Source organism: Cyanistes caeruleus, chromosome 5, assembly GCF_971803275.1.
Source record: "Cyanistes caeruleus chromosome 5, bCyaCae1.hap1.1, whole genome shotgun sequence".
Classification (NCBI taxonomy): Eukaryota; Metazoa; Chordata; class Aves; order Passeriformes; family Paridae; genus Cyanistes; species Cyanistes caeruleus.
Genome location: NC_141705.1, coordinates 25,771,967 through 25,793,266, shown reverse-complemented (window position 1 = coordinate 25,793,266; position 21,300 = coordinate 25,771,967). Strand labels below are relative to the sequence as shown.

The following is a 21,300-nucleotide window of genomic DNA, read 5'->3' as shown; positions in this document are numbered from 1 at the left end:
TGGGGTCAGTGTGTTTGAAAGTGCTGGTTAGAATTTAGGGACTTACTCAGTGGTAACCTGAGTTTTTACCTGGTGATTTTGCTTAATACTTTTCCTCTGAAATTGCCCTTGTCTCCTTTCCAGCTGTGCAATACAAAAGCCATCACTTAACTTCCTTTTCCCAATAATTCTTTTCACTGAATATACATAACAAAGTCCAAATGCATACAGAAAATGAGTGCTGCTGACTGAGTCTGGATGGTTTTAAAAAATCCTAGAATGCAACACGTGGTACAAATGGGCTTGAAAAAAATATGATGGAGTTTGAATGTATATTGGTATCCTACTGGTAAAAGAAGTAGTTGACAATTTGTTACTGACTGTAAGAAGGATAACAACAAAGTTTGCTTCTGTTTCCAGAGACTTTGGGTATAAAGATGCTGGAAATGGGCAAAATTACTTGGCAGATTGATTTGACATTTGCTCAGTAGGGGGTTAAATTGAAATGACTCAAAAATTGTCTGCCCTCTCAGCAGTTTTCCCTGTAGAAGCTGCTGCCCTGCTGAAACAGCAGCCAAGTAGCCCCTGTAATTTCCCTTAGTTACTCTAAGGAAGTATAAATTGCAATGACTCAGGAAATAAATCACAACTTGTTTAGCCTGTCTTCCTTCTGAGGCAATGACTTTTAGAAGGAGAGGACAGGTAAATGTGGAAGTTTTGTCTGTTAACTTGCTATTAAATCTGTCACCACAAACTGTAAGTTTGTTTTTTCTCTGTATACTATGCCCCTTTTTCTCTTTCCCTTTCCTTTCTTCTCCATCCCCTGTAGCTCTATAAAATCTTGGAAATACATAATTTTTTGTGTATTGTCAGAAGCAAACTGGTAACATTGCTTTTCCACATTAGTTTGTTTGATAACTAAATCCTAGAAGAAAGTTCTGATTTAAAACTGAAGAGCTAATGCTGTATTACAGGATAAACTTTGATGTTGAGTAATTTTTTATATTTCATGCTGCTTACATTTTACAGTCTGGCTAAAAGTGACAAAGATTTCTAATGATTAACATGAAAACAATAAAGCAATGTCTGTAAGAAAACAAAAGTGATCTTTGAGAATGTAAATATCAAATATATATATTTTGAAGAGTAACTTATCAAAAGAGCATAATGGTCTATTTACTAATTAAAGTTGCATATAATTAAGGTACTGATGACACCGGATGATAAATTTATTTTCTTTTCTAAATTCTCTGTGTTTTGACAAAATAGAGTCTAGTACAGTTTGTAATATCTTCACAAATTCTTAAAAGTATTCCTAAAACAGGCAATTATTTTAATTTTAAAATATTTATATTCATGTGTTTCTCCCTATATATTAATACTTTAATAGCTACAAAATGTTATAATTAATAATTTTATCTTTAATATGTAATACCAGGTCAGGGTAATTTTCCTATGAGCTGTCAGATTGCAGTGACCACTGATATTAAAGGAAATAGATGCCTCCTAGAAAATAACTTCTCAGATGGGATCCTTTAAAACACACCAAATCTCAAATTTTTAGAGGTTGTTGATAACAAACACTTGGCCTTTAGCAAAACTCCCTGGGAAAGGGTAACTTAATCTATTCTGTTTGTGATTTGGGTTTTTTTGCTGTTTCTTAAATATTTATCATGCTTGCTGAAATTTACAGTGTGTTGCTGGAGAATAGAAATGTTTTGCTTCCTACTGTAGTACATTATAGTACTTGATTTGAGAACTATGTGCTGTCACTTTATCTTCAGGCTCTCTGAATCTCTCATCTCTGTATTTTTGTATTTTTGAGAATGTAGTCAGTTACCTTCCTTAATAGGATATTTAAGTGAATTGTAGATATATTAGCCACTCTGGGTAGGATAGCTTTAGACATTATATTTCGCAGAAGTAGCTGGACAAGCTTGAGAAATGTGCCCTTGGGAATTTCATGAGGTTTAACAACCAGGGGCAAGGTGCTGCACCCGGGTTGGGGCAATCCCTGGTATCAACCCAGGCTGGGGGATGAACAGACCCAGAGCAGCCCTGTTGAGAAGGACTTGGGGGTGATGTGAGAGGCTGGACATGACCCAGCCATGGGCACTCACAGCCCAGAGAGCCAAACGTGTCCTGGGCTGCATCCAGAGCACTGTGGGCAGCAGGGCCAGGGAGGGGTTTCTGTCCCTCTGCTCTGCTCTGCTGAGACCCCACCTGCAGGGCTGCACCAGCTCTGGGGTCCCAGCACAGGAAGGACACAGACCTGCTGGAGCGAGTCCAGAGAAGGGCCACTGAGATAATGAGAGGTACGGAGCACTCTCCTGTGAGGAAAGGAGGTTATTCAACCTGGAGAATACTGGCAGCCTTCCAGTACCTAAAGCAGCCTGCAAGAAAGATGAAGGGGGATTTTTTACAAGGGCGGTGGCAGAACACTACAAGGTAGTGGTAGGACAAGGAGGAAGGGCCTTAAATGAAAAGAGACTGTGTTTAGATTAGATAGTAGGAAGAGAATTTTTACTGTGAGAATGGTGAGGCATTGGAAGAGGTTGCCCAGAAGAATTTTGAATGCTCCGTCCCTGGCACTGTTTGAGGCTGGGTTGGATGGGGCTTTGAGCAGTATGGTCTAGTGAAAGGTGGCCTTGCCTATGGCAGGAGGGTTGGATCTAAATCATCTTTAAGATCTCTTGCAACCTAAATGATTCTATGTTTCTGTGCGTGCTGAACATTATGTTGTTACTTAATTTACTTTGCAATATAAAGAATGTAGTGCTTCCAACATTTTCTCTTCAGCAGCCTTTTGCCAGTGAGGCATCTGCCTCTTTGAATGCTGCTTTTCAGATTCTGCTAACAAGTCAGAATTGCTTACAATTTTTTTCTGTCAATAACTTTGGTTGATTTCTTTAAATCTTTAAAATGCAACATGATTAGTAAGCTAAAATCCCTTGTCTTTGCTTTTTTTAAGAAGATGCATATTCTAGCTATTTAATTACTCAATAATAAAACTTAGCAGTTGGCACTTGGTGAAGAAATGGTGTTGGGAGAGTTATAAATTAAAACGTAGATATTTTACAGATACAGTTTTTAAAATGCATCAGATTAGTAACATTACTGACTTAATAGAAATGGAGGATGTTTTCAAGGAAGCATTCGTTATACGTAGGCTGAACATTAATATCATACAAAATCTGCCAAACTTTATTGTACCAGTTTTTCAATGTCCCATTTTGAACTTAGGTGAAAGATGACATTTCTTCATAGGTGTGTAAGACTGAAATACGAATAGAAAACATCTAAGCGTTGTGTGATCCGAATGACTAGGCTTCTTTTTAAAATGTAGAGGCAGGTTATTTCTGACTTGCTTGTCATATTGTTAATATATTTATTTTTAGGTAGTTGTAATCCGTGTCCGGAGACTGTGGATGTGAAATGCAATTGTGGAAAAACTGTAATTAAAGTGCCATGTGGCAGAGAGCGTACCATCAAACCTCCCAAATGCAAGCAGCTCTGCAGGTCAATATATAAAACGTCTGTTTTCTGTTCTTAAGTGGAGTTTTAAGTGTCCTTAAAGAAAGTAGTAAAATATACCTTGAAGGCAGAAATTGTTCTTTATGTAATTGCAGTTATTGCTTCTCAGTCTTCTGTATCCTTGACAGTGCAGGTGGAGATTAGCACCTAAAAGATACCTCTCTTAACACTGAGGTGTCATGAGCAGCTTATCTGCTTCATGGGGGAGGTTCTGCCTTACCAAGCTCTTCCAACTGTAGTCCAGTTCATTTCTTCAAGTCACCTGTGGAATGTTTTGATGTACTGCAGTGAGGTAGTTTATCTAGAAAACTTCACTAGCAAGAGGAAAAAGAAAATTTTATGCTGGGGTGTAGCAAGATTACATTAGTGCAGAGTAGAATTAGGACTGCAAATGCTGTTTGAATATGTAAACCAAACTTAATTTTTAATTTTATTTAGAATTCCTCTCAAATTTTATTGTGATGTTAACTACCTGCTGAAGGTGAGAATTAAACTTATTTTAAAAAAACACAAACAACTTGTTCATTTGAATTCTTTGTATGTTGAACATACTTGCCCAATGACTGTAACTTCATATTTCTTGCTGTCATATTGATTCATTCTTGGATTTTACTTCAGTCGGCCACCTACCTGTCACCATTCTACCCAGGAGAAACACTATTGTCACTTTGGGCGGTGCCCTCCGTGTCGACAACCCTGCCAGAAAACCTTAACGTGTGGTCATTTGTGCCCTGTTTCCTGCCATGATGAAGCACTTGTGAAGCAAACTGGCTTAGTAAGTAAACAGTGAAAAATGGTGTATTCTTTGTGTTCAGAACAAGAGCATAAGTTTGACCTGAATCTTCTGTTTTGAGGCTTTTGGAGTTCAGAGTAAACATGTAATCAGGCAGAGGTACCTGTACTGCTCAGCATGATGCCAAGTGGTTCTACCTCCTTTGTTGCAAACTAAGTAATTTTGTAATACATAATTTAATTGCTCAAAAAGATTCTTTTGGAGTTGTATTAAAAACATTTAATTGCAGGTTTAAACAATTGCTTTTAACATAAGAGCAAAAAGTAAGTTTTAAGTCTGATACTTACAAAACCATCAAATTTTGCACAAGTTGGAAGTCAGAAATCGGCAATTTTTAACATGACATGTGCTATGCTCTATGTATTGGTTACTGAACTAGCTTACTAATTGAAATATTTTTACCTTTATTATCTGGTTAGAATTGTTTTACAGGTCTTTTTAATTTGGTGTGGTGCTTAATTTTTACCACTAGGAGCCATGGGACTTAATTATCCTATTTCTAACCAGGTTAAGGATAAAACTGTAATTTTTTTTGTCTGTATGGGATGTGGAGATTTTCATTAGTAAAAAGCTAGTTACTAGAAAGTGAATTTCTTGGAATTGGAAATGCTTTAGATGTTGCATTTATTTATGGTCAAGCAGATAGTTCCGTTTGTGTTTTGTATTCAACTAGTGTCTTTTGCTCTCAGCATCAGTCTGCAGGGCCTTGGGAACAGCCATCTGAGCCAGCCTTCATACAGACTGCATTACCATGCCCTCCCTGTGAGGTTCCTATACCAGTGTAAGTATTAAAATAAAAAATAAGCCAAATTGAAAAAGAGTTTTTATATGGGGAGATAAATTCTCGGACACAAAATAACTATCAGAGATATTTGTTTGTTTTAAATAACTCTTCTTCAGACTAGATCTTTGAAATAACTGAAAAATATGATGTATTAGTAGAGACAAGATGCTATTTGGAACAAAAGCATGTCACTGTCTAAAAAGTAACTGATTTCATATACAACTACAATTAATTTGCAAATGAAAAAAAACCAGAGATTTTTGTTATAAAACACAGCAATCCAAACAACTGTTGAAAAGGAGGCATTGAGCTGCATAGATGGGTGATTTTCTTAGTTTACATTTTTAAGATCTAGATTGCACTAATTTTTGTGTGTTTTAAACTGTCACTGTTTTAAGTATTGTAAACAAATACGCATTTTCTAAATCTCTGATTTTTTATTTTTTTTTTTTAACAGGGAGTGTCTTGGACAGCATGAGGTGAGTCATGGGAACTGCCCTGTGAAATACGGAAAATATCTTATTTTGTCAGTCTGCAAAACAAAAGGTATTAAAAAGAAATAGTGGAATTTTAAAATATATTTTAAAATCAGTGAAGTACTTTAACAACAGCTTACATATCAGAGGGTATTTTAGTTCCTTTGTGAAGAATTTACAACTATTTGTCTTTGTAGAATTCATGGTCAGAAATTTAAACTCATTATTTACATAGCTCTTGTGTTTTCTTGCAGGTGTTTAAATTGTGTTTAAATGTTTTTCAGCGGTCTTCTTGTTAAATATTCATGCTTTTTCCCTGCCTCATTCTATAGCTAATATTCTCTCTCTGTCACACACTCTTGAGTTTTATGAACTGCTGTGTGTATTTTAAAAGGATAAGGAACATAATGACATACAGGAAAATTCTTATGTGACTTGGATCTAAGCAAACATGGATGAAATCAGACAGTATAGTGGAAACTTCTTTAGTGTTAGTTACTAACTTGTCTTTCTGGTATGTAGCCTTCTCTAATTTTAAATGAAGTCACTGTCTATTTTGGCTTACATGAGAAGAGAATCTAATTGATGATTAAATAGCTGTCATCATTATTCACAATTTCTAAAAGTTATGAAATCTATGGCAAGTATTTTTTCTTGATTTCAAAAGATGATTGCTAAACTATTTAAATTTAAAATTTAAATATTAACTTTAAATTTAATAATTTAATAAACTATTAAATATTAATTAAATATTAACTATTTAAATTTAAAAAATGCTTTTGCTGTTATGGCTTTGTCTGCTGGTATGTCTGGTATAAATTCACAATCAAAGCCTAACAATATTATAAAAAACCACTAGGATCATTTTAAGCAAGTAAAAAATTTTAGAAAACACTAAATACAAAAATATTGAAGATACCTATTTTTTATTTTTTCTCTGACCTTTATTAATAATCTCTTGGTATGTTTTGTAAAGGTGGCTTGATTATGTCGTGGTGACATGTTCATGTGTTGTCACCAACATTCCTGTAGGTGCAGTCTGGTTGGGCAGCACGTTCATGAACCCATCCCAGCTGGGAATGCAGCTTTTCCATAGAGCTGTTTTGCAGCTTGACAGTCGCTGAAGAAAAGCATGTCCTGAAAGTGGGTGAAAAGAACAACAGTGCTTGTCTGTTTGTTGCTGAAACAGATGGGCTTTGCTTTGTTTTTCCACAGTAAAACTTATATGTGTATTAGCCAGTTTTTTATTGGGTCAGTGACATGGTTTTTGATAGGACATACCATATCTCACCTGAACTGCCATGAATTTATGTATAAACATAATGCAAGCTGTGGTCAATAGACCCAGTCTATAACATGATCTAGACAATGTAAAAGGATTTGGTCCTGTTCAGATGTACATGGCTGTGAAGTATGTCCGTCCCCATAGCAGAAGGACAGTATCGCTACTCTTACTAGAGAAAATAGTAACAATTACTACATGTTTATTACTCCTTGTTTCAGAATAATTAAAAAAATATTTCATTTTCTGTGGCATACTAGTCTTGGCAAAATCATTCAGTGGCTTTGGGTCATGTTTTATTTATGTATTCGCATATAAAATAAGGAGAAATCCCCATGTGTCTACAGCTGATTTTATTTAGATTTATTGATGCTACATGGTACTGTAGATGAACTGTTACTTCTCTCAGCCAGCAGTGGGTGGTGCCACCTTCCTGCTGAAGTGCAGCAGTTCCTTGAGTGAAATTGTCTCCTATTCTTGGAGATTTTGGTAGAAGTTACGGAAGAGTGATTCATTAAGGCCTGTGGGAAGTGTATTTTATTTGCAGTGGATTTTCTGCTCATTGTACATTTTTGTGTTGTTCTGAGATCTCTGGAAATAAAAAAACCAAACCTGTAATGTCTGTTCACTGTTTGACAGCCACATTGGTTCTTAACACATAATCTCAGCTCAAATTAATTTACTTTAGTTAATAAGAGAAAATATAGGTATTTATGAATGCTTTCCTCCAGTAGAAGTCTCCAGCCCCTGAGGGGATTTTCACTGGGAAATGGGAACTGTTCACAAGTGACAAAAGTAGTAGCAAGTTTCTTCAGCAAAATTTTGCTGTGAGTAGGTGCTTATTGCTGTACTGAGCTACTACTTACACTGGACTGTTGTGCCTCCTATAATGGAAGATATATAAAAAAGAAAGAAATGAGGAATGAAGCAAGCTATAAAGTCTTCTTGTATTTTATCAGGATGCCTGCTGATAATGTGTAGAATAGAGAATAAAAAAAAACACCTTAGGACTGTATAACAAACAAATCTACAGTCTAAGTTTTTAATATTGGATAGTAATTTTAATTTGTATAGATATTGAAGCTGGTTGTTTGTAGGGGGTGTTGTGTGTGGGTTTGTTGTTTCTTTTTTTAATTTCTCTTTGGTGTTTAATTTAGGAAGTATTTTTAAGGGATTGATTTAGTTTGAGCTCTTACATGTTCTGGCATTTAGAATAAGCAATTTATCCCTTAAGAACAGACTTAAAATTACTTTTCAGATAATGTAATTATACAAAATCTGTGCTTAGTGGAAGTATGATTCTTCATGATGTTTAAGCTAAAAGAACATTTCTTTTAGCTGAAGTCTACAGCCTTTTCTTAAATAATTTTACATATATTTAGAAAAATAACTTATCATTCTTCCATTTGTAGATTCTTAAAAGTAGCTCTTAATTTTGTTTCAGTTTGTGTGTCAGAAAAACCACCTATCAACAGTTGGTGCCATCCCAAAAAAGAAATTTTGATGTCCTAGCTTTTTTTAACTGTTACATACATTGGAATTTCATAGCAGTAGTACACATATGCTCTTTAAAAATCTTCTAAAATTAACTTCTTCTAAATATCTTTTTATGGGAAACATTAATTAAAGCTGATACAAAGTAAATGAAGATGAAGAAGGAGATCTTTACTGACTATGATATCAATTTATCTACTGTATATAATTTTCTTCTAGTTGTTTCATTTCATTAAATTTTTTAGAGGAAGGAAAATGCTCAGTTTTTCTTCCTTATAAATATCCTGTATTAGGCTTTCTGTCCTGGGCATATCATTGAACTCTCTTCTTGGTTTGGTTTTTTTTTTCTAAATTTTATTTTTCTGGTTGGTTTTTGTTTTTTATTTTCTTTTGGCAGGAATTTAATGGTATGCTTTAGTATTCTGAGTGGGTTTTAGTTCTGGTTTTAGTTTAGTGGGTTTAGTTCTGGTTAATTCATACGAGGAATGAATACTCTGCCTCTAAGTAAAATTTTATGTAAAACTTGATGAGATTAATTTTTATGGCTAAACACCTTATAAGGGTTTCTAAAATTTCCTTGCCTCATTGATTTTTACTTTCATATTCTTTATCTGTTAATTGCTTTTATGCATTTGGGAGATTTCATGGAAAGCTTCTGAAAGTTGTTGTGACTTTTTTCCTTTCCTTCCTTTCCTTGTCCTGTGGAAGACACGGAGTCTGAAATTGATGCCTCCTTTTTTATTTTTTCCCATTCAGCTTTCATAAAATGCTTATGGTTCTCATCTGCTTTCTTCATTCTTCAGCTCATCAACCTCCTGGAGTCTGTGGTTACTTTGATGTTTGTCATTGTAGCAGGAGTTCCAGCCCCCATTTAGCCATTTCAGAAACTCATTCCAACTGTAGGAACTAAAACTTTACTTTGTCTTCTGGATTTATTACTTAGATCCACAACACAGAAATGGATGGAAAAAAAATAATGTAGATTTAAATTAATTTAAAATTTTCAGTGTTTGGCTACAGTGTCAGTTGATTACAGAAGACTGTCGTATCTTACTGAGCTCAAGCTGAAGCTCTGCTGGGTGCAGAGAGAGGGCTAGAATGTTCCCTTCAGTCAGCCCTCTGAAAGCTACCATTGTTGCCTGGCTGGCTTGTGTGCTTCACCACCCTTGCTTTTGTTTAACAGTGCCTCTCAGCTGTGTACTTGAGGGATGCTACTGAAAGGGATGCTCCACTTCTGCCTAAGTGCTTGGCTCTAACTGGAGCTACTGGTTGTGTCCTTATCTGTTGGAAGACTAGCTCCTGGTAGAAAAAAGTCTCACCAACACTATGGAACATTGCAGCCCTAGAGCTAATTGCTATTACTGCCTGTTGTCACTGCCTGAGCCACAGCAGAACCATAGTCATAAAAAGCTGAGTGGCAGTGGGTGAGCAAGGAAAGGTAGAGAAGTGGGCGGATTGTAATGTTTAATACATTTTTTCTTTCATTCTTTTAGCATCCTTTGACTACTTACATTGCTACTGAAAGGGTGTTGTGCTCTGAGGAGGGAGATGGAGTAGGATATGAAGGGGTGGGATATTAGGAACATTAAAAGCTTTGGTAATTGGTGTGTGGATTCTGGGTATGGTACTGTTCTCTGCTTCAGACCCTGTTTTTATTAGGCCTGCTGTTTTGCTGGCTTTTCCTCCTTTGGTCACCAGAGGCATCCATCAGAGACAGAGCAGGATGTTTGTAAGGGGCAGTAGGAACCAGGAGTTTGTACTGCTTGATGTAGTTGTTGTACTAGTGCTTTAGTCAGCATTAACTTCAGCTCTGACACAGGGGTGTGAAAGTGGTTGGATGTGGTGGCCTCATGGTTTTCTCCTGTGTATGCCGTGCTTGATGGTCAGCCTGCTGTGTTGGCTTCTCTTCAGTCTTAGTGAGCCAGGATGATAAGAGGAGTTCAGAAGTCTTGTGAATGAACTAGATTTTGCAGTGATGTGATGTGGAATAGTATTTTTTGGGTGAAGCCCAGAAACATTTATATAGGCAAGTGGACTTAAATTGTACTTTGTGTGATTGAGGGAGATGACATGGACAGTACTGAAGGGAGGCTGTCCCTCAATCTGCCCTGTGGGGCCACCTCTCTCTTTTCAGTTCCTGTGTTCACCTGTTTGTATGGCCAAGCCACTGGCAAAAGACAAGAAACCTGGTTCTGTTGGTTCCTTTCCTTACATTTTGGTTATTTGAATCATCTTTCTGTAGAGAGAGATGTGTGTTAGGACTTGTTCAAAGTGGTAGGAGATTGCAGTGACGGCTGTAGAGTTTGATGAGAGAAAAGGAATGGGTACCCTGCAAAGCTGTCTAGTCAACTGCAGTTGCAACATCAAATCACACCCTTAATCTAGTCCAAGTGAGTTATGTCACATTAGCCTCTTGTGTAATAACATCACAAATAGTTTTTCTCTGTGAAATGATCATGAAATTAAGAAATAGAATCAATTTTTTTGACAGCATCACAGAAAACTAATTTTTTTGGTATTATATAAAGGTTAGAAAATGGTAACAGCGAGTTTCCTCTAATCCTTTTGTATAGAGGGACTTGTACTATTCAACTTCAGGCAAGTAACCTAGTTAGGAGTTTACACTGGTTTGAGTACCAATGAAGAGTAATGACTTCTAAGTAAATGCTCTGAAGAGTACTACAGAGTTCTGGTAACTGGAGTGTTGACCTCAAATTGGAAGTACAAATGTGACATAAGACAGTAAAATCTTAGTCCTGTTATGGAGCCATTTCTGCTTTTCCTTACCTCTCCTGGGAGAGGAGTACCTCTCTTATATTTGATGTAGTCAGTATTTACTTTTTAGAATTTCTGGTTTGCAGGTTGTTTTCTGTTTTTCAAATTGTAAAATATTTTGGGTTTATGGTGACCATAACACAATTAGCCCTGTGAAAGTAAACTGTTACTGTATTCTGCAGAAATACTAAAGCACCCTAGGAACCTTTAATTGAAGATGTGAGTGTAATTCAGAAAGATGGAGGAAATGACACTAAAAGATATGGGGGTATAATAGTCTTTCAAAAAGAAAGGTAAACTATCCTGTAAAAGTTAGTTGGTTTAATGAAGTGTGCTTTTTTTTCCCCTATTATAATCAGTGTAAAACAAATTTGTGTGGATACATTGTTATGTGGACAGGAACCCAAATGATACTTAAAAAAAAAATCAAATAGAATTTCACTGTTGTTTTTAATTTTGCAAAGACACTGGAGAACCAAAACTTCTCTGTAATAATACTGTCTGTCTGTGTGTGTAAATATATATATCTCACACACTATGTATGTGCAGTGTTTTTATGTATAACACTGTATATCTATATTTGTATAACACACCTGTATATCTATATTTATTTATTTGTTTTGAACTTTTAGGTTAGTCCGTTACCATGTCACTCTGCAAATCCCTACTCATGTAAGAGATTTTGTGGGCGGCTTCTTGAGTGTCAGAATCATACCTGTATGAAAGAATGTCATCATGTTACTAAATTGAGCAGTAATGCAGATGGAAAGAAGGTAGGTTAATTTCCTTTTTGCTTTTATTTTATTTATTTTATTTTTGTTTTAATTTATATGGATATGCATTGTCTTCAGTTGTACTTGAAAAATAAAGAATTTGCAGCTGGAAGGTACAGATTTATTCCAGATCCCACTGGGAGACTTGCATGTGTGCTGATTCCATTGATGCTGTGATAGTTAGCTAATCTATGATATTTCCTTGGACTATAAATCGGAGACAATAGTATGTTTTTTGCAAATTCCGTAACTTTTTGTTTGTGTTGACATTACTTTGGTTTCATCAGGATCTTATTTAACACCCTTGAGAAGTCTTTTCTGAAGTTACTTTCTGTAACTGTAAAGATCAAGGGAGCTACTAGTGATACCTATATACAAATACACTTGGAGTCTACTGGGGGAGCTGTTTACTGAGGAGAGCTTAAATAGGCTGAGGAGGCTGGGAGACCTTTAGGAGAGCACTGGAAATGTTGCAGGATTGCTGAAGACTTTTCAACGTACTGGGATGATATATTCATATTTATCAGTGTCTACTAGAAACTGTCATTTATGCAGTTAAGAAGTTGTAGGTGTTAACTACTGAAAATAACATGAAACAAAAGTGTAAAGCCTAAAAGTGTTCAAGTTACAAGCAGTCAGAGCCACATATATGTTTTGTGGTTTGGGAGAGTCATGCATGATTTGGAGGAAAACAGCTTCTCAAGTTTTTTTTAAGCATTACTTTAGTAAAAGTTGCAGCATGGGCAGCCTGGGCATTTAGAAAACAGAGAAGCAGAGACGTTGGGTACGAAGCAGAAATGTTATTTTTAACTAGCTGTTGTTGGCATTAATTTTTCACAAATGGGCTGGGACTGCTGGGTGATGCATCACAAACTTTATTCAGGAACCCTTTTCAGCTACAGACACAGGAGATGGCACAAGCTCGCATCTGCCACAAGCAGCCCAAGATCTCTTTGTTACAGAACATTTTAAAAATTTTTTGGCCAATGGCATATTGCTAAAGTTTACAGGCAATTGTTCTAGCTAATCACTAAAAGCACACATACACCTGCTTCAGACAGTGCTTGCTTGTTTGCTTTCTATTAACAATACATAGTACTTTGTCATTAAGCTTAAAACTTTCTGCTATCTTGGGAAGCATATTTTTCTGCAGCCTTAAGGTCTGTCTTAGCCAAGCCTGAAAACTCCACTATTGTTTCATGTCCTTGGATATTGTACTATTGTATCTTCTTTACTTTCAGGCTTTGCAGCCGCAGTTAGCTCTAAGTTCTTTGCTTTTACTTTTCTGAAGCCTGTTTTCACAGTTTCTGAAAGTCTTCTTATACTGTTTCCCCACAGCTGTTCTATTTAACTTAAATAGCATAGTACCCCTGTGGATTTGTGTCCTGGAAGTGGTGTTGTTGTCATCTAATAACTATATATCATAGCTAGCACATTAATCTATTTATGATTGTGGAAATTTTTTTCTGAGGAGTATGGGCTGTTAGTGGAACTGGTGGAACAGTAACTTGCAGCAATAGAATAATATCAATAAATAGTGACAGTTAAGCGTCCCCAGTTCTGACTATAAGAGGCTGCCTGCCTGCTGCTTCAGTTAAAACAATTAAAATGTGAATGAGTCAGGATTATTCCTAACTCCATTTTGAATGAGGCAATACATTCTCAGGAAAATGGGAGTCTATGTACCTGCAAAGCATGGGTAAATCTAATTTCTCAATTTTCTTCAATTCTTACAAACTTAAGTTGGTGCTGACCTTTAGAGCTTTTGTTCTCTTGTTTTGGTAGACTAAATGTAGTCAGGGCTGATTAAATTTCTGGCTTATATGTCTGAGTAGTGATTTTTCTGTCTGGAATTTCAGTTTATTCTGCATGTTGTGTTAGAAAAATGTTGCAGAAAGGCCATCTGTTTGCTTTTACCTACCGTTATATGATAGTTTTCTAAATTGTTTTAGTTGCTGTTGTTTTTCTTATATTTGAATTTTTGTGAATAAAGATTTGTAACCAGTCATTGTACAAAGGTTTCTTCTTAAACTTCAGCAAATATTGTTCACCTATAGAAGGAGAAGGGAAAGGGGACTGGGGGAAAACTATCAAAACCTTAAAATTCTTATGCTGTTATTTTGAACAGCATGAAGTAGAACATTGGTGTTGGAATAGTCCTTTTGGGGAAGCTTTGTGTAGCTTCATTCTTGGATAAATTTGCTTTACTTTGGCTGACTTCTTGGAAACGGAACATTGAATGTGATAGTGGGTCTTAAACATTATGCTGTGTAGGTTAAGTTGATAAATCATGTCAATCTGTCTGGGTGTGTTTGATCACGTACTGGGTTCTGGAAGTGTTGTTAAGAATATGAGTAGAAATGAAGCTTTATTTGCTGTGCTGTGATATTCATCACCTTGTGCCAGTGATCCTATTACCTGGAATGAGAGTAGTAGCTCTGGTAGGTTTGTGTTTAGTCTGTGGAGCAGAAGCAAGACCTTAGGCAACTCCTAGGATATACCCAAGTTAATAATCCTTTTTTGGAAGATTATACAGAATATCACATGTGTATGGAAATTGAATGATTTAAAGTTTGTTTCTTAAAATCAAGCAAACAAACCCCTCCACCCCTGTATTAGAGAATAGTATGTAGTGACTCAAGCATTATAAGAACATGGTGAGTGGGATAAGGTTATTTTATGCCCAGGAGGGAAAACAGAATTCTTTGACTAACAAACACTGGCATTTCTGGTTTTCTCTTAAAAAACATGTTTTAGTAATTAATCTTGCTTGTGAAATATCATACTGAATAGCTTGATTCTCATCACAAAAACGCCCCAACTCTTTCTTCTATGTAACAGGTCATTAATGACACCTCACAAAACAAATACTTGGCACTTTCTTTAGTACTTTGTTTTTATTTTGTTAGGCGGGTCCAGAATGTTCACAGTGTGAAGAGGAGTGCACCAAGCCCCGGCCAGCTGGCTGTCCTCACCGATGTGTTTTGCCCTGTCATCCTGGGGATTGCCCACCGTGTCTCCAGATGCTTAAAATAAAGTGTCACTGCAAACTATCAGTACTGTATATTGAATGCTTGTAAGTATCAGAACACAACCCAGCTTTTCATTTGAGTGCTGTTAACTGGAAATAATAATTTGAAATGTCTGGGGATGGGAGCTACTCTTATGGGAATTTATAAAATTTCTCTTGATTATAATTTCTAAGATAATGTTTCTTCTATTTAAATTTTGCAAGTATTTTATTTGGTATTACTGTTAAAATTGCTTATAAATGCTTGGAGTCTCCTGAACAGAAACTGTTTTTAGAATACAGATAATCCTTTGGATTATGCAAATATATAGTAATCCACATAACATTTGTTCTATGTGCGCTTCTTTTAGAGTATGTAAAGAAGAATTTTATACAAGTATTAGGATGCATGTGGTTAGTCTAAAAGGTTTTTGTCTTCGCAATTAATGTCCTTCAATTTCTAGATGTTTGAATTGAAAAACTGCTTAATTTTTCAATTTGTACACCTTTTTAATAATTTGTGTATGTGGATAGACATTAAGCTAGACTTCATGAAATATAAGTTGGAACTTGGGAACTGTTCTGAAAATATTCATCATATGCAAGTATATTTTTCTTCATTTTCTTTAAAGTACCTCAAGTCCTCTAAATTTGTGTGGGTTTGTCTGTAAAACAGGGCAATTTTTATTAGTCACACAGGATGTGGACAAATGAGTCCACTTTTCTTTACAGTGAAATATACTGAAAATACACCTCTAATTGCATTGACTTTAGTTCTTTTTAAGTTGGATTTTTTTTAAAAACACAAATACATCTTTCCTTTTACAGAAAACTAACATGTGCTGATTTAAAAGAAAAGGAGCTTCTTATTTCCTGCAGAAATCAGTGTCCAAAAGAGGTATGCCATATTAATAAAGAAATATTTGAGTTGATGGATATGTGGAATTTGTGAATATAGGCCAAGCAAAGTAGAGAAGCTTGGTGTAAGTGAATATGTTAAATGATACATGTGAAGGTCATTAGTGAACTGTACTTGAAGGACATTTATTAATGTATTGCTGTCAGCTTGGAGGGTTTTATTAAAGGAAAGGAGATTTGTCTCCAAGGCACTAATGGTTTGAATGCTTAAGCATGCAGATGAGGTTGAATGTGGAAGAGTATGTCCTCTCACACAGTGGAAAACTGGTCATCAATTCATATCTCAAAAATGATGCTGTTAGATTAGGAAAACGCTGAGAATTGTGCTTGCTATTCTCATCTAAGTGCAAGTTTAGAATCTGTGCGATATGGAGGCTAAGGGATTTTATACTTAATAAATGAGATGCGCTAATAATGCACTGGTGTGTTTGTGAAATATGTGTTAAGTAGTGTAAAATGGAAGACAAACCAGTTAATATCTCTGCTGTATCTGGGCACATCTAAAGGTTTGCTGTGAAGAAGAGCAAGATACATAGACTATGAACCAGTAGCATCAGTAAAGAAGATTGCTGTTCAATGCTATTTGAGTAATAAACTTTGTGGAATAGGGCAGGAGCTGGTTTGAGAAGTTACCAGATTTTCATCAGAAGCAGTTTAGAAATGTTTCAGGATTTCTCTTGCAGCAGTGTTATCCACAAATGGACGTGAGGGATGGGCCGAAACACTTTGTCCTTGTCCCTGCCAGTGCTGTGGTTGTGGGCTGCTTGTGTGCTTTCAGAAATCCTTGCATTACGTACTATTCTACGTTTGTTCCTTAGTTGTCATTAATTGTGCTGAGAGTGACAGCTCTTTCTTTACTCCAGTTTCCACTGGAGGGTTAGAAAACATGTGAAGTGGAAAAGCAATAATTTCATGATCATCCAGTGTCAGAAACTTCAAATTTAAATCCTTGTCTTCACTAGAAAACTTTCATTTTGAGTAAATGCAAAAATTTACAAGATTCCTCCTGCTTTTCCAGCAGTGTCTGTTTCTTGGCTTTTCATACAAGATTGTGTTAACCCCAAGAGGAAGGCTGTGCTCTGTGCATATTTATGTCTTCTGCTTTTTGCCCTTGCAGATGCCTATGTGATGGATTTTTTTTTTCTGTATGTGAATGTTCCTTTCACAATTTTCTCATCTGGATGTCTGAAAGCTCTCTTCCTGGTAGGGGAACACTTTGGGATATTATTTAATTATCCATTTACCTCTTAATTTTGTCCTTTCATGTCCTTCTCTGTTATTTTGGTTTTATTTGCTCCAAGACTTCCTTCTCTGTATTTTCAAGAATGGTGATAATCTCTTATCATAAACTATGTTCTGTATTTCAACTTCTCTTCAAAGAATTTTTTTTCCTGTAGCTCATCTTTGGCTTCGATTAATGTAACTGTTGCGATTTTTCTGGACATGTTCCCCAGACTTAGTCTGGTACTTAAAATCCACCTAGCAGTGGTCCCAAACTTTAGCTTGCAGTTCAGAATTGCCCTGTTCCACAGATGCCTTTTAGTTTGGTGGGATGTGAAATAAAGAGTAGAACAACAGAATTTACATTAGTTTTATAAAGCTTTAACTTAATTCTAAAATTCATACTCCTATAAATAGAAAATAAGGTTGTTTGCAGCTTCTGCTATCCAGGCAATTGTTTTAGTGTAATTGATGATGGAAAAAATGCATGTTCTTCCTTTCTGGTGATGCTAGCTCTAGCTCTTACTACCTTTCATGAAATGCAGAAGTTACTTGCTATTAGTACCTTCTTGCTTCAGGTAGTTCATATCTTTGTGTTACAGTTCATCCTACTTTCTTCAGATCCTACTTCGGTAGTTACATGGGTACTATATGGGGTTTTTACCAATTTTTTGCCTAAAAAATCTGTTCCATTTCTCTGTATACTGAACAGTTCTAGGGATGTTTTGTTTGTTTCTGTTTTATAAACAAAATACATCTCTGCAGCTTTGAGAAAATTAGATACCTGTATCATAATGCAAATTACACTGATAGTTCTCTTTTAAAGGAATCATTGATAAACACAATTTGAAGGGGCAGCCCTCACAGACACCACCCTGCCCCTCCCACCACCACCTCTCCTCTGCAAATACAAGCCAAGTCCATTTTGTTGTTTTTAACTTTTGTCTTGTGAGACAAGAACTTATAAACAACTTGGCCAGATATATGATGGATAAGACTACTGAATTTAGAGCATTTACAGATTGCAAATCTAAAATGTTTGCCCAAAACTAATTCTTAAGTGTTTTTGTGTGTAGTTCTGGAAGCCTCGAGTAAATTTCAGATTAGTGTTTCTTGAGAATTTTGTTATTCAGTGAAGCTGACATCAAATCATTTGCAGAGCTCAATGAAGTTGATGTTTGCTATAAATCAGTGTGCACTGTCACTCCTAGCTTGCAATAAGGCAACTTAGGTTCAATAGAATGCAGTATTTTACTGCAGTTGTCATTTTAAGATGTTTTTGGTTAATGGAAATTGCAGTAAACAGTATGCTACCCTATTTGTTTTAGAGTTGCTGTGGTACATTTGGGGATAAAGGAAACAAATTATATTGTCTGGTCCTTTGAAAAAATGCTACAAAAACTTGAAAAACTTTAGAAGTTTTTAGCTTTTCTTCTGGCTAAGATAGTATAAAACTAAAAATGTGACTTCCAGCATTACATAGTATAGCTCACATTTCCATTCTGCTTTAGGGAGAAGCAGTGTCTTTAGTGCTGCCACAGCTGTTATATATGAGATATTTTAATTAAAAAGTTAATTCTATTGTTTGGTAGTAATAACAAGATATCCTGTTGACGGAAATTTGACTTTTTTTTTTCTCTTCTTAATCAGGGTGATTACATTCTTATGATCATGCTTGTAGATGTTTTGAGGCAATTCTTACATATAAATTTTAAGTCTATCAGTTTTCATTGTTTCCTGTCAGTATTTGTGGATCTGTATTTAATACTTTATTCCATGTATTTAGTATTTTTTGACAAAATAACCATACTTTTTAGTTTTACTGTGCACTCTGCTTTTGTCTTAATGTGAAATATGTGACTCCATTTGATAAATTTCATTTAACATGATAATGCAGTAGGGACAATGCCATTTTTCCCTCTGTACTCAGCACTAGTGAGGCCACATCTAGAATCCTTTCAGTTTTGGGCCCCTCACTACAAGAAGGACATTGAGTTGCTTGAACATGTCTAGAGGAAAGCAACACTGCTGGTGAAGGATCTGGAGCACAAGTCTGATGAGGGGCTGAGGGAGCTAGGGTTGTTTAATCTGGAAAAAAGGAGGCTCAGGAAGGACCCAATCACACTGTAAACTGCCTGAAAGGAGTTTATAGACAGGTGGGGATTGGTCTAATTTCACACAAGTGACAGTACAAGAGGAAATGGTCTTGAGCTGTGCCAGTGGAGGTTTAGATCAGGTATTGGGAAAAATGTCTTCACAGGTGGTCAAGCATTGTACTGTGCCCAGGGAAATGGAAAACGGTAGTCATCATCCTTGGAAGTGTTAAAAAATGTGTGGATGTGGCACTTGGGGATGTGGTTTAATGGTTAACTTAAGAGACCCAGTGATCTTAGAAGTCTTTTACAACCTTAATAATTCTGTGATTCTATACATTTTTGAAGTATGCATATATTTTTGGAGGTTTTAATGCATTGAATTAAATATTCTGGAAATAAAATTTAATTCTGTAAACACACACTGCAATTGTATGCAGATTGCAAAAATTTAGTTTTGTCTTTGGAAGTGGTAAAATTCTCTTATGTACTTAGCTTTTGGGATCAGTGCTCAAAAATGCTATTTTCTTTAGTACCAGGCTATTTTCTGTATTATCAGATGTGTATTAACAGGTTATGTTTATTTCCTTCTGTTGGAGTTCACTTAAGCCTCCGTGGGTGTTGACAGAGTTTGTCATCATCAGGTATAATGTTAAAGTTTAAATGTATTGCCTGTGGGAAAAGTGTTTGTAGGCCATATTTTGGTTGGCTTTTTTTCAGAGCTGTGGATTAAATCCCTTCTTTTAATGGCCTTGCGATATCAAACATAAAGCCTATTCAATCTGGGCTTTAGTCCAGAAGCTGTTGACAAGAGATTCTGTACAGTAGAAAAGGATCTAAAGGGGGCACACACTTTTCGTTTTAGCACCAAGCACTGACACTTAAAAAAAAGCAAAAAAAAAAATCCTTTTCCATTACATTTTTTATCCAGCAGAAGCAGCAGAATGATTGCTTTTGTTTTCTGAGATCATGGGGAAGTGTTTTGCTATAGATTTCACGCTTCTCTTGTTATTTTTTTTAGTGTTGATTTTACAGTGGAGGGAGTAAAAAGAAAGTTCACTGCACAGAGATATAGGACAAGAAAAGAGCTGGCAGGGAAACTCAACTACATTTGATTTTCAATATTGGATTAAACAAACTCCTGTGCTATAAATATTTTGGTCTAATGGTGTCTTAAGAATTTTATTGCATTAGCACTTAGAGGTTGAGGTGACGGTTACTGTATTTAATTTGCAGCTGTGACATGTCAGTTAGAACATGACTGTTTGGGCTTTGACATTATTAATGAAAATGTGCTTAATTACTATGGAAGAGTAAGCTGGAAGTAATGGTTCTAGCCATGGCTTGTTCTAGCCAACATGAGGTGACTTCCAGGTGGGACTAGATGGATCTACTGTGTATGATGCTCTTGTATAGGGAGCCAGGAGCCAGGCCCTCCTACTGCACAATGTTCATGCAGTAGCAAATTAGTTTTGCAAAGATTGTGGTCACTTGTGAGGAAACTTGGCCATTAGGCTCCATGTTCTGGGTGGTAATCTGAATTTGGTACCATACAAGGCTTACACAAGTTCCTCCCCTCATATTTTCAAAATGAGGCAAAAGATTTTTTTTATTTCGGGGAAAAATATTTGCTGATGATCAGTTGTGCCTAAGAAAACCTAAATTCTGTCTTTGATAAGGTGGCAAATTTATATATTTTTCCCTCCAGATAAGATGAATAGATGAGATCTGCTGCACAAGGCTTCAGCAGAGTGAGCCAGTGCTACTTAGTGAGTATCTAGTTCAGATACATGAGAGGGTTAATACCAGCATGAAGGTGGCTAAAGGAAACAACTGTATTTGATTATCTTTTGAAAAAAACACCCAACTCCCTCCCCCAAACAACATCAAAAGTAAAGGAAAAGCTGGAGCAAGAGATACTAACAATAAGGAAGATTTCCCAAGGACTGAACTGACACTTAACTTTGCATTGTTTTCAGTAATGAACTTGGCAGCAAAAACATTGTAATTTTCTGATTAAAAGTTGTGGGGTGTTGTCAGTGTATGAGTGTTGAGGAAGTGCATCTGTAGAACACATGTATTGGGGTCATGTTATTAAATAGAGAAAAAACCCCAAAACAATAAGACTTTACATGTGCAGCTTATAATTAAACTCCCAGGAAACAGCA

The 21,300-nt window shown here is 36.0% G+C and overlaps 1 protein-coding gene across 1 annotated transcript in view; it reads left to right on the top strand.

Annotated features, from left to right (window-relative positions):
• Positions 1 to 21,300, top strand: part of NFXL1 (nuclear transcription factor, X-box binding like 1) — a 46,486-nt gene that overhangs the window by 10,224 nt on the left and 14,962 nt on the right. The window contains exons 12-18 of the mRNA XM_086890424.1: positions 3,378 to 3,498; positions 4,132 to 4,288; positions 4,996 to 5,087; positions 5,548 to 5,569; positions 11,750 to 11,890; positions 14,800 to 14,966; positions 15,729 to 15,798. Coding sequence (XP_086746550.1) covers positions 3,378 to 3,498; positions 4,132 to 4,288; positions 4,996 to 5,087; positions 5,548 to 5,569; positions 11,750 to 11,890; positions 14,800 to 14,966; positions 15,729 to 15,798 — 770 coding nt within the window. The remainder of the gene's footprint in view (positions 1 to 3,377; positions 3,499 to 4,131; positions 4,289 to 4,995; positions 5,088 to 5,547; positions 5,570 to 11,749; positions 11,891 to 14,799; positions 14,967 to 15,728; positions 15,799 to 21,300) is intronic.